The 12,738-nt window shown below is 42.7% G+C and overlaps 1 protein-coding gene across 1 annotated transcript in view; it reads right to left on the reverse strand.

The window, feature by feature from the left end:
- Positions 1-12,738, reverse strand: part of LOC126474337 (kazrin) — an 857,979-nt gene that overhangs the window by 355,625 nt on the left and 489,616 nt on the right. The window contains exon 3 of the mRNA XM_050101804.1: positions 3,967-4,106. Coding sequence (XP_049957761.1) covers positions 3,967-4,106 — 140 coding nt within the window. The remainder of the gene's footprint in view (positions 1-3,966; positions 4,107-12,738) is intronic.

The raw sequence follows: 12,738 nt of genomic DNA on the forward strand, positions 1-12,738 counted from the left end.
GGCTTTGTGGAAGTAGTTCCTCGTTGTAATATTTTACTAGGTGCTTCAACTACCACTGCCTTTGGGTCTTACGAAACCCGCAACGCCTCCAAATACCACGTGCCAGATTTTCATATTCTCTCGCTTTTAACACACATACTATTAGTCCTATAGAAAAAATAAAGAGGTCCTTTTTGTAGTAAATTTAATGTCGTTAAATTCGTTACTGGAATACGTTTTCGCTGGAGGCCGTAGTTTCCGAATTATTCAAGAAAAACGTACGGAAATGACCTCCAAATGCGTTTTTTTTAAATAACTCGACAGCGAATCGTATCCCAGTACAGAGTTTAACTACATTACATTTCCTACAAAAAGATCCAGCTCAGTTTTTCTGTAGGACCAATAGCATGTACATTGTGAGTGAGGGGATATGACAATCTCGCGCTTGGTTTCTAAAGACTTTGCGAGTTGCAGCTGAGCCACCCTATACACATATTTTGCACTAATCGGGAAGGATTGGTAACAATAAAGAATAATACTGAATTTGAGTATTGTGAAACAGTTTGTTGCCAAAATACGAAGTTTCTTTGAAGATTGTCTAGAGGTGTTCTAGAACAAACACCAGACATTGTTGTCATACCAAGCATCTGTCTTCCGAAAACATGATTGCTGTTAGCTGGGTTTACACAAAAAAAATTTTCCATAACTCATTAGATATTCTAAACAGGCAGAGTGAACTAGTTCCTTTTTAATTTTTAAGTCACCAATAACAATAACCACGATTATTGCAAATGTAGCTGAACTAAGGATCCTCGTTACGTCTATGGTGTGGGTGTTCCAATTCAGGTTGTGATCCAGCTGTAGCCCCAAAAATTGAAACCATCTACTTCTCGTGTTTCATTAACTGAGTCGACCTGTAGATTCTATGAGAAGCGCTGAATTCTACATACTGACTCTAATCGTAATTTAATAACAATGGATTTGCCTTGAATCATATTCAGTTGCTGCCTTTCCAGGAAGAGGATTGTTGCTATGTTTTATATCTCTGTTTATGTCGTCTGCAAGAACTGTGGGTGATAACGTACTACCGCAGTGGCTATCATCGCATGGACAAAGTATGGATTTATTTTCCTTTGATTACTGCTCATTTTCGGCTATGAAGATATTTTCAAATTTATGAACAGTATAACCTGTCGCAAAGGATACACACAGGTTAAATCTCAAGATCTGAGAGCTGGCCCTGTAGCTTCACGACCAGTATCCTATCCGTTGAGCCACGATGGTGAACCAAACCCAGGTAGAATTCGCGCGGCAGATTAATAACTGTGGCGTGGTGCACGGGACAGCTTGAGTGTGGTTTTTAGGAGATTCCCCACGCTCATTTTGGCAAATGCTGGTCTTGTCTCCAAAATGCTCTTCAGCGAATATGATACACAAACAGATAAAAATGCAGCATCACTCAAACCACACAAGATTCGCAGGCAGATGGAACTAAACGACCTCTGTCCCATAGGTTAGATTTACGGCTGTGGCATCGGGAAGGGCATGTAGCGAGAGCTGCAAGGGCCGGCCCGATCCGCCTGTGGTGTGCGAGGAAAGAGGTGAAAAAACTTCGCACAGCTTGGTGGAAGTTGCCGAAGATCGCCGACGCTATCTCGGCTAGTGACACAGCCGCTTGCGCGGAAATGACGCGGATTCGCGTAGCTGCGATGTCGCAGTGTGGGTACGCCTCCTGGTACTTTGTCTCTTAGTTAACCGCCATGTTTTCTTAGCCGCGTGGAAGTGAACCACCCTCCCACCACGCTTCTGTTAGCTCGGACTCGCTGAGTGCTCGCTGGTCTGAAAGCGGGTGAGACCGAACCGCGTGCATAGCGAGTGGTAGAGAACACGTGTTCGCCACGTGGGTGCAGTGTTCCATATCCGGCAACATAGTGAAATAATGAAAAATAAAATTCGCCAAGTCCAGAAAAACGGATCCAACACCAGACGGGTTAAAAGCTAGGGAAATGAGGGAGATTTCAAGAATTCAACAAATGACAAACTGGTGACCTGTACATTCACACACTTCTAAGGGGTGTTTTAGATCGGTGGTGTAAAGATACACTTGATGTTATTTAACTGATAATTTTGGCTTCTAGTCAACCCTCTTCATTTTCATCACAGTATGTTTTGATGAATTCTGTGGTTCTAAATGACGTATGACCGTTATTAGAGTTCCGTCCCTCAATCGGTAAAGATGAAACCCTTACAGGATCACTGTTGTTGGCTGTCATTCAGTCTGTCCGAGTGTCTTCCGATTGTTCAAAACCATTTTTCTCAGGAACTGGTATCCGTATAAAGTTGAAATTTTATGTCCCTCGCCGATGTAAAAAAGTGAAGCAAACAAAAGATACGGCCATTTTGTCACATATTGTGATACTCGAAAACTCACTCATAAAAACCTATAGGGTACTTCCCATTGGTCCACAATCGTGAAATTTGGCAAGAAGAAAGGTTTCTCTGTACAAATAAAGGGAAAAACTGAAAATGTTAATTTGTAATTATACCACAGAAAAATTTCTTGACATTTGCTATCCGACTGTCTGTCTTTTCCCCCGTCTGTTAACATCCTTCTTGAATGAGATTTTCACTCTGCAGCGGAGTGTGCGCTGATATGAAACTTCCTGGCATATTAAAACTGTGTGCCGGACCGAGACTCGACCTCGGGACCTTTGCCTTTCGCGGGCAAGTGCTCTACCAACTGATCTACCCAAGCACGACTCAGGCCCCGTCGTCACAGTTTTACTTCTTGCCAGTACGTCGTCTCCTACCTTCCAAACTTTACAGAAGCTCTCCTGCGAACCTTACAGAACTAGGACTCCTGAAAGAAAGGATATTAAGGAGACATGGCTTAGCCATAGCCAGGGGGATGTTTCCAGAATGAGATTTTCACTCTGCAGAGGAGTGTGGGCTGATATGAAACTTCCTGGCATATTAGAACTGTGTGCCGGACCGAGACTCGAACTCGGGACCTTTGCCTTTCGCGGGCAAGTGCTCTACCAAACTTAGCTACCCAAGCAGGAGAGCTTCTGTACAGTTTGGAAGGTAGGAGACGAGATACTGGCAGAAGTAAAGCTGTGAGGACGGGGCGAGAGTCGTGCTTGGGTAGCTTAGTTGGTAGAGCACTTGCCCGTGAAAGGCAAAAGTCCCGAGTTCGAGTCTCGGTCCGGTACACAGTTTTAATCTGCCAGGAAGATTTTTAAGTTACTTGTTTTGCGTAATATCCCACTGCGCAACTGTTTTTGCAACAAGTGAGACGCAGCAGCACATTAATACGCGCAGAGGCACCGTGCCAGCACTTAATCCGACGCCGTCGCATTCCCCGCTGCTCGATTTTGGCGAAGACTGCGTACGCTGTCGTAAATGTGGAGCCAAGTGCTCTACCAACCTCTTTCTCAGGAATAGGTAGACGTATAAAGTTGACATTTATGTCACATACTGAGGTCTATAAGCCTTTTCTGGTGTGGAAGTGTTAAGCTTCTAAATGTCAGTGTAATCAAAAGACTTCAAACTTGAAATTAAAATATCCTCGAAAGTCTTGGAATCCATGGGACCAATATCTTGCCGGTATCATTGTCGATGACAGCTAAAATCATCGAGATCCTGAAATGGACGTACTGTCTGTATATATGATTAAGTTTGTAAGGAACCCTCAGTGCCCGAATCCAGCTCACAGATGGTCAATTTTTTGTTAGATTATTCAAAAATTTGAAAATACGAGTAGCTCCACGGGCGACTCTGAGCAGTAATGAAAGCACAATAACGCAATATTTAAATCAATGTCAATGCGGTGGAGTCTGTTGCAATAATATCTGGAAAAAAGATATTGACAATGCAAACAGTTGTGAATCGGAAACAAAAGAGGATACAAAATAGATCCCTTTGGTACATCACGCCTGTAGTGCGTATTGCTATGAGACAGACAGTAGAGAGCGGTGGTGTGCTGACCTGAGCGTCAACCAGGAGGCGCCGCATTACAGCCATGGAGGAGTGGAGGCCGTGCGGCTCGCCATGGTGCGTCGCGGGCAGGAGGTCCGGGCCGAACGAGATGGCCAACTGCCGCTGCAGCGAGTCCAGCGCCTGGATAGCTGCAACACGCCCAACACGCCTTTCTGTCAACACCTCACAGAGCCGAGGACACTATTTCACAGTTGTCCATTCTAAAGCACTCGTTACTAAAACATCTGAAAAACACAAAAGATGGCTCTGATAGAGAATACTTAAATTAAATTTTGTGTGTGGTCTGCATTTCACTATCACACCAACACTTTTTAGCTGGGATTGGTGGTGGTGGTGGTGGTTAGTGTTTAACGTCCCGTCGACAACGAGGTCATTAGAGACGGAGCGCAAGCTCGGGTTAGGGAACGATTGGGAAGGAAATCGGCCGTGCCCTTTCAAAGGAACCATCCCGGCGTTTGCCTGAAACGATTTAGGAAAATCACGGAAAACCTAAATCAGGATGGACGGAGAGGGGATTAAACCGTCGTCCTCCCTAATGCGAGTCCAGTGTGCTAACCACTGCGCCACCTCGCTCGGTAACTGGGATTGGAAGCAGCTGCAAAAACACCAAGTTTGTCTGAAGAATCTCTGCAGGATGCTCTAGAACAAACATTAGATGTTGATGTCGTACCAAGCATGTGTCTCCTGAAAACATAATTCCTATAAGATAACTCATAAATGAATCCAAATGCTGGCCGGAGTGGCCGAGCGGTTCTAGGCGCTACAGTCTGGAACCGCGCTACCATTACGGTCGCAGGTTCGAATCCTGCCTCGGGCATGGACATGTGTGATGTCCTTTGGTTAGTTAGGTTTAAGTAGTTCTAAGTTCTAGGGGACGACCTCAGATGTTAAGTCCCTTAGGGCTCAGAGGCATTTGAACAATTTTTTGAATCCAAATACAAGAATCGAATTAAATTTTGGATTTTATACGGCTATTGTCATAGAATACTATGTTTTGCGTTTCGTGAAATGCAACATTTTGCATTTCTGCACATTTAAAGCATACTGACGATCTTTGCATCATTTTCAAATCCTATTAAAACCTGGCAAAAGGTATCTGTAGAATTTTTCCGCTAGTACATCACTGCAGACAAGTGCATCACCAAAACCTTTTAGGTAGCTAATAATATTATCTATTAGGTCATTACTACGCAAAGGACACAGTACACCTCCCTGGGTCCCGCATGAGCTAACTTTCACACCCGTGATGACCCTCCATCTCAGATTACGTGCTGCCTCCTCCATATCCACAAATCCCCGACTCAGTCAAATGGTTCAAATGGCTCTGATCACTATGGGGCTTAACATCTGAGGTCATCAGTCACCTAGAACTTAGAACTACTTAAACCTAACTAACCTCAGGACATCATACACATCCATGCCCAAGGCAGGATTCGAACCTGCGACCGTAGCGGTCGCGCGGTTCCAGACTGAAGCGCCTAGAACCGCTCGGCCACACCGGCCGGCCCCGACCCAGTCACAAATTTCATTCGATACCAGACATGATCACACTTTCGTCAATAATTTTCGGTTTTTTGAACTCAGCCTTCTGCAAAATACAATGTATTTCTTTTTCTATTTAAACAAACATGTTTCGACACCTGTGTGTTATCCTCTGTGGGTCTCGATTTATTTCTGGAACCACATTACTTGTGGAAGTGGATTTCTGCAGGTCGGCTTGTTTTTATACCTGTTATATTTAGACAGCAAGTCATATTTTTCGTCCAATTGTGCATATTTAGTATGTCTTCTTCTTATATGGTACTTATAAACACTGTTGTCCACATCTTTTCATACTTCACTGCTACCTGTGTTCACATGATTTTTACACAAAAACGAGATCTGAGGAAAAAATAATATGTCACCATACTCAAAGAGAAACGCTCATGTAGCCTCAGGTCTCCGTTTTGTCTAAAATCGTGTGGAAACAGATGGGAGTGAAGTATAAAAAGGAATGGACAACAGTGTTTGTAAATACAATAGAAGAAGAGTATGCACCAACGATGTACAACTTTACGAAAACATGACTTGCAGTACAACAATAAAAGACATAAAAATCCACTTACATAAATAGCGTAATTTCACTAATAAATCGAGACCCATAGGAGAAGAGACATAGGTATCGAAATAGTTAGTAAGTGGAAAAAGAAATACATTGCCATTTTCGGAAGGCGAATTTCAAACAACCGAACCTACAAACGAAAGTTCAAGCATATCGAAGATAATTTGTGCCTGGGCGGCCGGGCTGCTGTGAAGGGGCTGTAGTTATTGAGCGAATGCAAATTGCTTAAACCAGTAAACTCTGGCTTGTAAAAGCTCGTCTATTGCGGGGAAAATCCGACTAATTAGCGAAATTGAAGTAAATGCAAAAGTCATTCCGAACAATCCCCGAAGATTTAACGAAGTTAGCAAAACTGAATAAACAGAACGTAATTGCCAGCACAAAGTGAAACTGCAGAGTGTGAGCAGCGAATACGGAGATTAGCAATGGGGTTGTGATGTCGAGTGGCAAATAATTCTGTTATGTCTGCTCTCAGGAGAGGCGAATGACAAAGGACGTTTTCCAACGAACCATTTCGTATCAGAATCCTTCATGGTTTTACAGTAGCGCCGAATAAAAGCTCACAGGGCACAGGAGCACACTTGCCACTTTGGAGTGTTGTAGATGCGGAGAATTGGTACCGGTCGGCCACGTCACACCCCACCTCTGACGTCTGCTTATTTTAAATTTATCAGTCATCAAGTGCTGAGTTCCCTTCTCCATCTTCATGACGAGCGTGCTGTACACATTCCCACCTTCCAACGATTGCAGCCTTTGTAACGGAACAGCATTATATTTACATTTCCACAGCTTTTTGTCAGTATTTAATGTAACTTCTTAATGATTATTTCAATGTGAATATGGGGGGAGAGATATTCTAAGATGATTGTTAAAGTGTGATCAGCGAGTGAATACTTTATTTCGGTGTTATATACTCATGTATTTAAAAAAAGTCATTTTTGTGAAGTCGGGTCTCTTCCTGAGAAAACAATAATTCATTATAATACGTAAAAATGGCTTAGTACCAAGAGAAAATACACTTTAAAATGGGAATCATTTCCCGACACGCGTCATGTAAAATATGCGTACAAGAAAATCGTAACTTGTAGAACAAAAGTTATTTATGTATTATTTTATGCTTGTGGGCCAAAGTGGTGAGTGAAAATTTGTACAAAGGCCGGGAATCGAACCCGGGTCGCCTACTTAGTGTGCAGATGCGTTAGGCACTAAGTCCCCTTGGCACAGCGGTTCACAAAACAGTACGGATTACCTTCGAAAGACTTCCTCCACAACCCAAATCCTCACACAGTCAGCTTTAAATTCCCCCTGACACACAAACAGAACTGCCGAGCTTCTCCATGTTCTGGAATAGTACCTCCGCATCGAACGTAAATGGGGGAACAAGCCTGAAACACAAGTGAAAATTTTCGACCGCCGTTTCAGTCTGTATAACTGAAATCATATCTGTATGAGACTAGTAAAGTCTCTGAAATTGTGTCATTTCAGTTGTATCACTACTTGCACTTGGGTTTCATGGTGGATACCCCATTTACGTTCGATGCTGAGTGCTATTCCAGAATATGGATAGCTTCGGCAATTGGGTTCGTATGTAAGGGGGAATTTAAAGTAGGCTGGGGGTGACAATGAGAAACTGGATCGAGAAGGGAGACGTGCCAGCGTAATCTGTACAGTTGTGTGAAAACGCTGTGACAAGGTGGCTTAGTGGCTTAGTGGCTAACGTACTTGCCTAATTAGCAGGAGACTTGGGTTCAATTCCCGTGCTTGAAACAGGTTTTCACTCCCTGTTTCAGTCTATATACATAAAATCCTATCTATATGAGACCAGTAAAATCCACTAAAAATGTGTCATTTTATCTACAAACCCATTGTTTTCACTATCGGAGGCTTTCAAAAAACCATTTGTAATGGACTAAATCAGAGTGGTATTTAGTTAATGAGACGGAGAACTGTGAACTGCCAAGACTTTACCCTTGCCCTTTTCCTTTGTGGGATACCTTCCCAACAGCAGAAATGCGCTGTAGAGCGGCCCAGACACAACGACGATACAGCGTTAGCAGGTAGCGTGGTAGTTACCGTTTCGGGGATGCCCTTTCTTTTTTTGGAAGGACGAGTATGACAGGCCGACTGAAGTGGGAGAAGCAGCCAGCTAGTAGTGGTTGAGAGAGGCAATCTATGGGTGCGCTGATCTTTAATATTTTGTGCTAACATCGGTGCAGAGGAAGGCGGTAAACGGCACTTCTGCATTAATTTCGGATTAATACAATAATAGTTAATTCTCAGAAGTGTTACCTTCTTATTTCAAAAACCTTATATTTTGTTTGCTATAACCTATTTTAAAATTATTATGTGTTAAGTGCAAAAGTAATCGCATTTAATGCTATGTTTGTGTGGTTCATTTACGTAAGAAAGTGGAGATACGCATCTTTGATGGTACGGATTGTAACGCTACTTGATGAAATTCATTTGTTTGGTGTCTCAAAACTAAATGAAATTCAATCTGGCATGAAAAACCAGTTTCATTATACTCGAAAAATTTCGCTAAGTTATTGTTGAAGAAAGAAGTAAAAAATCTCGTGAGTTTCAAAAAATGGTTCAAATGGTTCTGAGCACTATGGGACTTAACATCTGAGGTCATCAGTCCGCTAGAACTTAGAACTAATTAAAATCTAACCAACCCAACCTAAGGACATCACAAACATCCATGGCCGAGGCAGGATTCGAACCTGCGACCGTAGCAGTCGCGCGGTTGCGGACTGAAGCGCCGAGAACCGCTCTTCCACAGCGGCCGGCTCGTGAGTTTCATTCTGGTATTAAAAGCTGCAATTACATTCATTCAAAGATAAATTCACTGACTGTTTCAAGTTTGATGACAGAGTTATTTTGAAAATTCATTCCTTCAGGAACAGTGACTGGTATTAGGCAGCAAAATTACAAGAGATTTCTTTTTTTTTTTCGTCTTTTTCAGGCTCCGATCGGTCGCGAAATTAAAAGTACAGTGAAAATTCGAGGGAGCTTTGCGCAGATGTGATGTGCAGTGTCTCTACTATGCCCATCGATAGCATCGCGTTACACTTTTCAGTTTTGAAGGCACGGAGAGCGCGTAAAGATGCCTACAACAGTAGTATCTCCCGGCAAGTGTGAAGTGTGAGGTGTCATTCGATTATTTCACGCAGAAGGGTTCCGCCGGATTTCATGCAGCCTACGTGGAAAATTTTGAAAATTTGTAACAATTTCCTATGGGACCAAAGTGCTGAGGTCATCGGTCCCTGGGCTTAAACATTTCTTAATCTAATTTACGCTAAGGACAACACACACCCATGCCCGAGGGAGGACTCGAACCGTGGCAAGACGCTCAAGACCGCGCGGCCCACCCCACCTGAAGTATCTGTTATGCATGACAGCAAAGTGCAGCAGTGGTGCAGAAACTTTCATGCAGAACGTATTGACGTTCATAAAGCAGGCAGCCAAGGAAAGAACAGAGTGTCAATCGATGATATTGCTCAGCGAGTGGATCAGGCCATTTGAGAAAACTGTCCGTTCACAATTTCAATTTTTCTCTGCCTCGTGATGACTGGGTGTTGTGTGATGTCCTTAGGTTAGTTAGGTTTAAGTAGTTCTAAGTTCTAGGGGACTGATGACCATAGATGTTAAGTCCCATAGTGCTCAGAGCCATTTGAACCATTTGAACCACAATTTCAATGTTGAGTGATTCGTTTCCCGAGCATTTTTTCACAGACAACGAACTGCAAACCAGTGTAGATAATTGGCCGAAAGCAAAAGTGGTTGCTTTGCTTTCTATGACGGACGTGTTGGAAAGTTAGTACCATGCTATTACAAATGTATAAATAATTCAAAAGCCCAGATGGCTTGAATACTGTTTACTGGAGTTAACAGTATTCAAGCGTTCTTGGCTTCTGAATTATTTCTACAACAGTGTTATCGCCCCACAACGCACTATGTGTTCACTGAAAAGAAATGTTTAAGTCGGAGCGGCGACAATGAAGAGAAGTAACTGGAAGGTGTAGCTCAATGTTGTGGATAAAACATTCTTGATTTTCATTGTGGTTTCCATTTCGCGACTGATCGGATCTCGGGGAAAAAAAACAGCCCTAGTAGTTATTTTAAGAAGGAAAGTTCTCAAGGTGAGTTTGTTCTGGCTCAATTGTAAATATTGGCACTATGTTTGTAATATTAATACGTGAGCATCGAAAATTAAAGCACCGATTTGTAAATTGAATCATATAAGGAAGGCAATGAAACTTATATAATTCGAAAGGTAGTTTACCGTAGATTACACAAAAGGAGGTCAAGTGTGGACGTAGCTACTACGAGAAGTAAATGGAACTAGGCACACATACAAACATGAGAAAAAGTTTTCTTTGTCTCTCACACTGCTGCCAGCTTCTACCCCACGTAAGAATCAGGTGCAGTGGTAGAAATGACTCACGAAAGCAGCAACGTTTCCTGAAATCGTATTCTAGGGTCGTTCATGTTTAAATGTTGCAGATTGTTCACTTGCAGTAACACACACATATCGGGCAGCTACAATCCCACAACTGCTAGGTCGCTGATGTTGTCAGCAATGGAAAACAAAACGTCATAATAAGGAAGCGTTCGGGGGCAACACAGATTGTACAAAACGATGTTTATTGGCGTCGTGTTCGCTTACTTTTGATAAGGGTACACGGAACTAATTTGTATTCACTTGCCGTCTTTACCAAAAACCTGAAATAAGTTTCTAATTTTAAATTTCTTCATTTTAAATAGTTAGGATTTCCCTTATTGTACGGAAACTACGCCTCGAAGAAGAACGCTAACGGGTTGGACTGAGAGACACAATATCTGCGAAGGAAAAGTAATGAGAGTATGTTGACATTGGCAATCAGGATTCTATTGTTACGTTAAGAGATATATTGAAATGTGCACTGAACGTAACTACAAAAAATTTTGTGCGTTATTACAGCGCTTGATGAATAGAGGGGAGATTTTTTATTGCAAAAATTTCACATTAGATGTTACTTTACGTGTTACAACGGCATTCGCAATGTGTTGTCATAAGGGAAAAGTTAATTAGCTGCCGTCAATATAAATTTTATTTTTCAACGCACTGTACCAAGGACTCGCTTCAAATGATAGAACAATCAAAGAAGTATCTGAATAATACTTGAAGCTACAATTCAGCATACACACAATTGGTCGAATTTCGACCACAGGCAATACGACAAACAATAATCACAAAAAAAATGACTCTGAGCACTATGGGACTTAACTTCTGAGGTCATCAGTCCCCTAGAACTTAGAACTACTTAAACCTAACTAACCTACGAACATCACACACATCCATGCCCGAGGCAGGATTCGAACCTGCGACCGTAGCGTTCGCGCGATTCCAGACTGAAGCGCATAGAACCGCTCGGCCACTCCGGCCGGCACATTAATTATGAAAACGATAGTTGAAGGTAAGGTGTGAAGTCAAGTGTTGAATATTGTTTCTGGATAGAACGACCACCTAGATTTTTATTAATGGCTTCAGAATAAGTACGATAGTGTAAGCAGTTCTCAAAGTGTACATTTCATTATTCTTTCCGACACCGTCCTTAGATGTTAAGAAAGCCATTCAAGGTTGCAGCAAGGTCAAGCCCTTATGAGGAACGACCAGCCACACGAAATAAAAGATGGTAAAAATAGTCTATAGTTTGGAATAGAGCAAAATCATGTAGGGGCGTTATACCATGATCACACAGCTATGCGCATGCTTTCCTGGTTTGACTAACACTCAGGCGCTCTGTCGAAACTCAATTGGCCCTCTAAATCACTTGATATGAATGGCTAGAAAGTATTTGGTACAATGTCGAACAGTGTGTGGAACGTAGCATTGACGCTATTTGGCGGCTTTATGTGATCTGATCATCAATATGTAGCTTCAGCAGGATATGGTATATCTAAAAAAAAACTCGTGGATTGTATTCCTTGCCGAATTGGGGTCATTATCTGGTGCATAGGCGGTATTAGTGCAGTGTCTGTTACCGGTCACCAATTCTTTATCCGGTTGCTTACATATCAGCCCCAACAGCCGTTCAGCAGTGTTTTCATTGATTTAGAAGCATCACGGTACTCGCACAACAGCAACCAGTAAAGCTATTCCGCCGAGACAAACTGGCAGGCCGGGACACGACAGTTCCCCGAGGACTTGTTGGCTCAGCGATGCTCCCAGGGGAGGGGCGGGGGTAGGGGTAGGGGCAGGGGTAGGTGGAGGAGGAGGGGTCGCATCTTGCTTCTGGCTTCTCGCTGGACTTCCCGCAGGCATAGGCGGTCCAGCGATCGACAATTAACGCTCGAGTACTAACGGAAAGATTTTACATGTTTCAGAAAATAAATGTCAACGTTCTTCATATGAATAATAATTTATTCGTGCGCAAGCCCATACTATCGTGCCAATGTTTGAGCGTTACACAGACTCTCAAACTAGCGTGCTGCCAGCAACAGTATTGAAAAACTAGTAAGGCCGCTTAAAGTGAAGAAGCATCAAACCTTTAGGACAGTGGTCGTCAAACGTTTTTGCTCAATTTCCAGTACCGTCAATGTGGCGTGGCACCTCGGGTCGCACATGTACCAATCTTATTATTAATTAGTTGATTCTGGTCACGCGTTGCTTGTGG

The sequence above is a fragment of the Schistocerca serialis genome, chromosome 4 (genome assembly GCF_023864345.2).
Source record: "Schistocerca serialis cubense isolate TAMUIC-IGC-003099 chromosome 4, iqSchSeri2.2, whole genome shotgun sequence".
NCBI lineage: Eukaryota > Metazoa > Arthropoda > Insecta > Orthoptera > Acrididae > Schistocerca > Schistocerca serialis.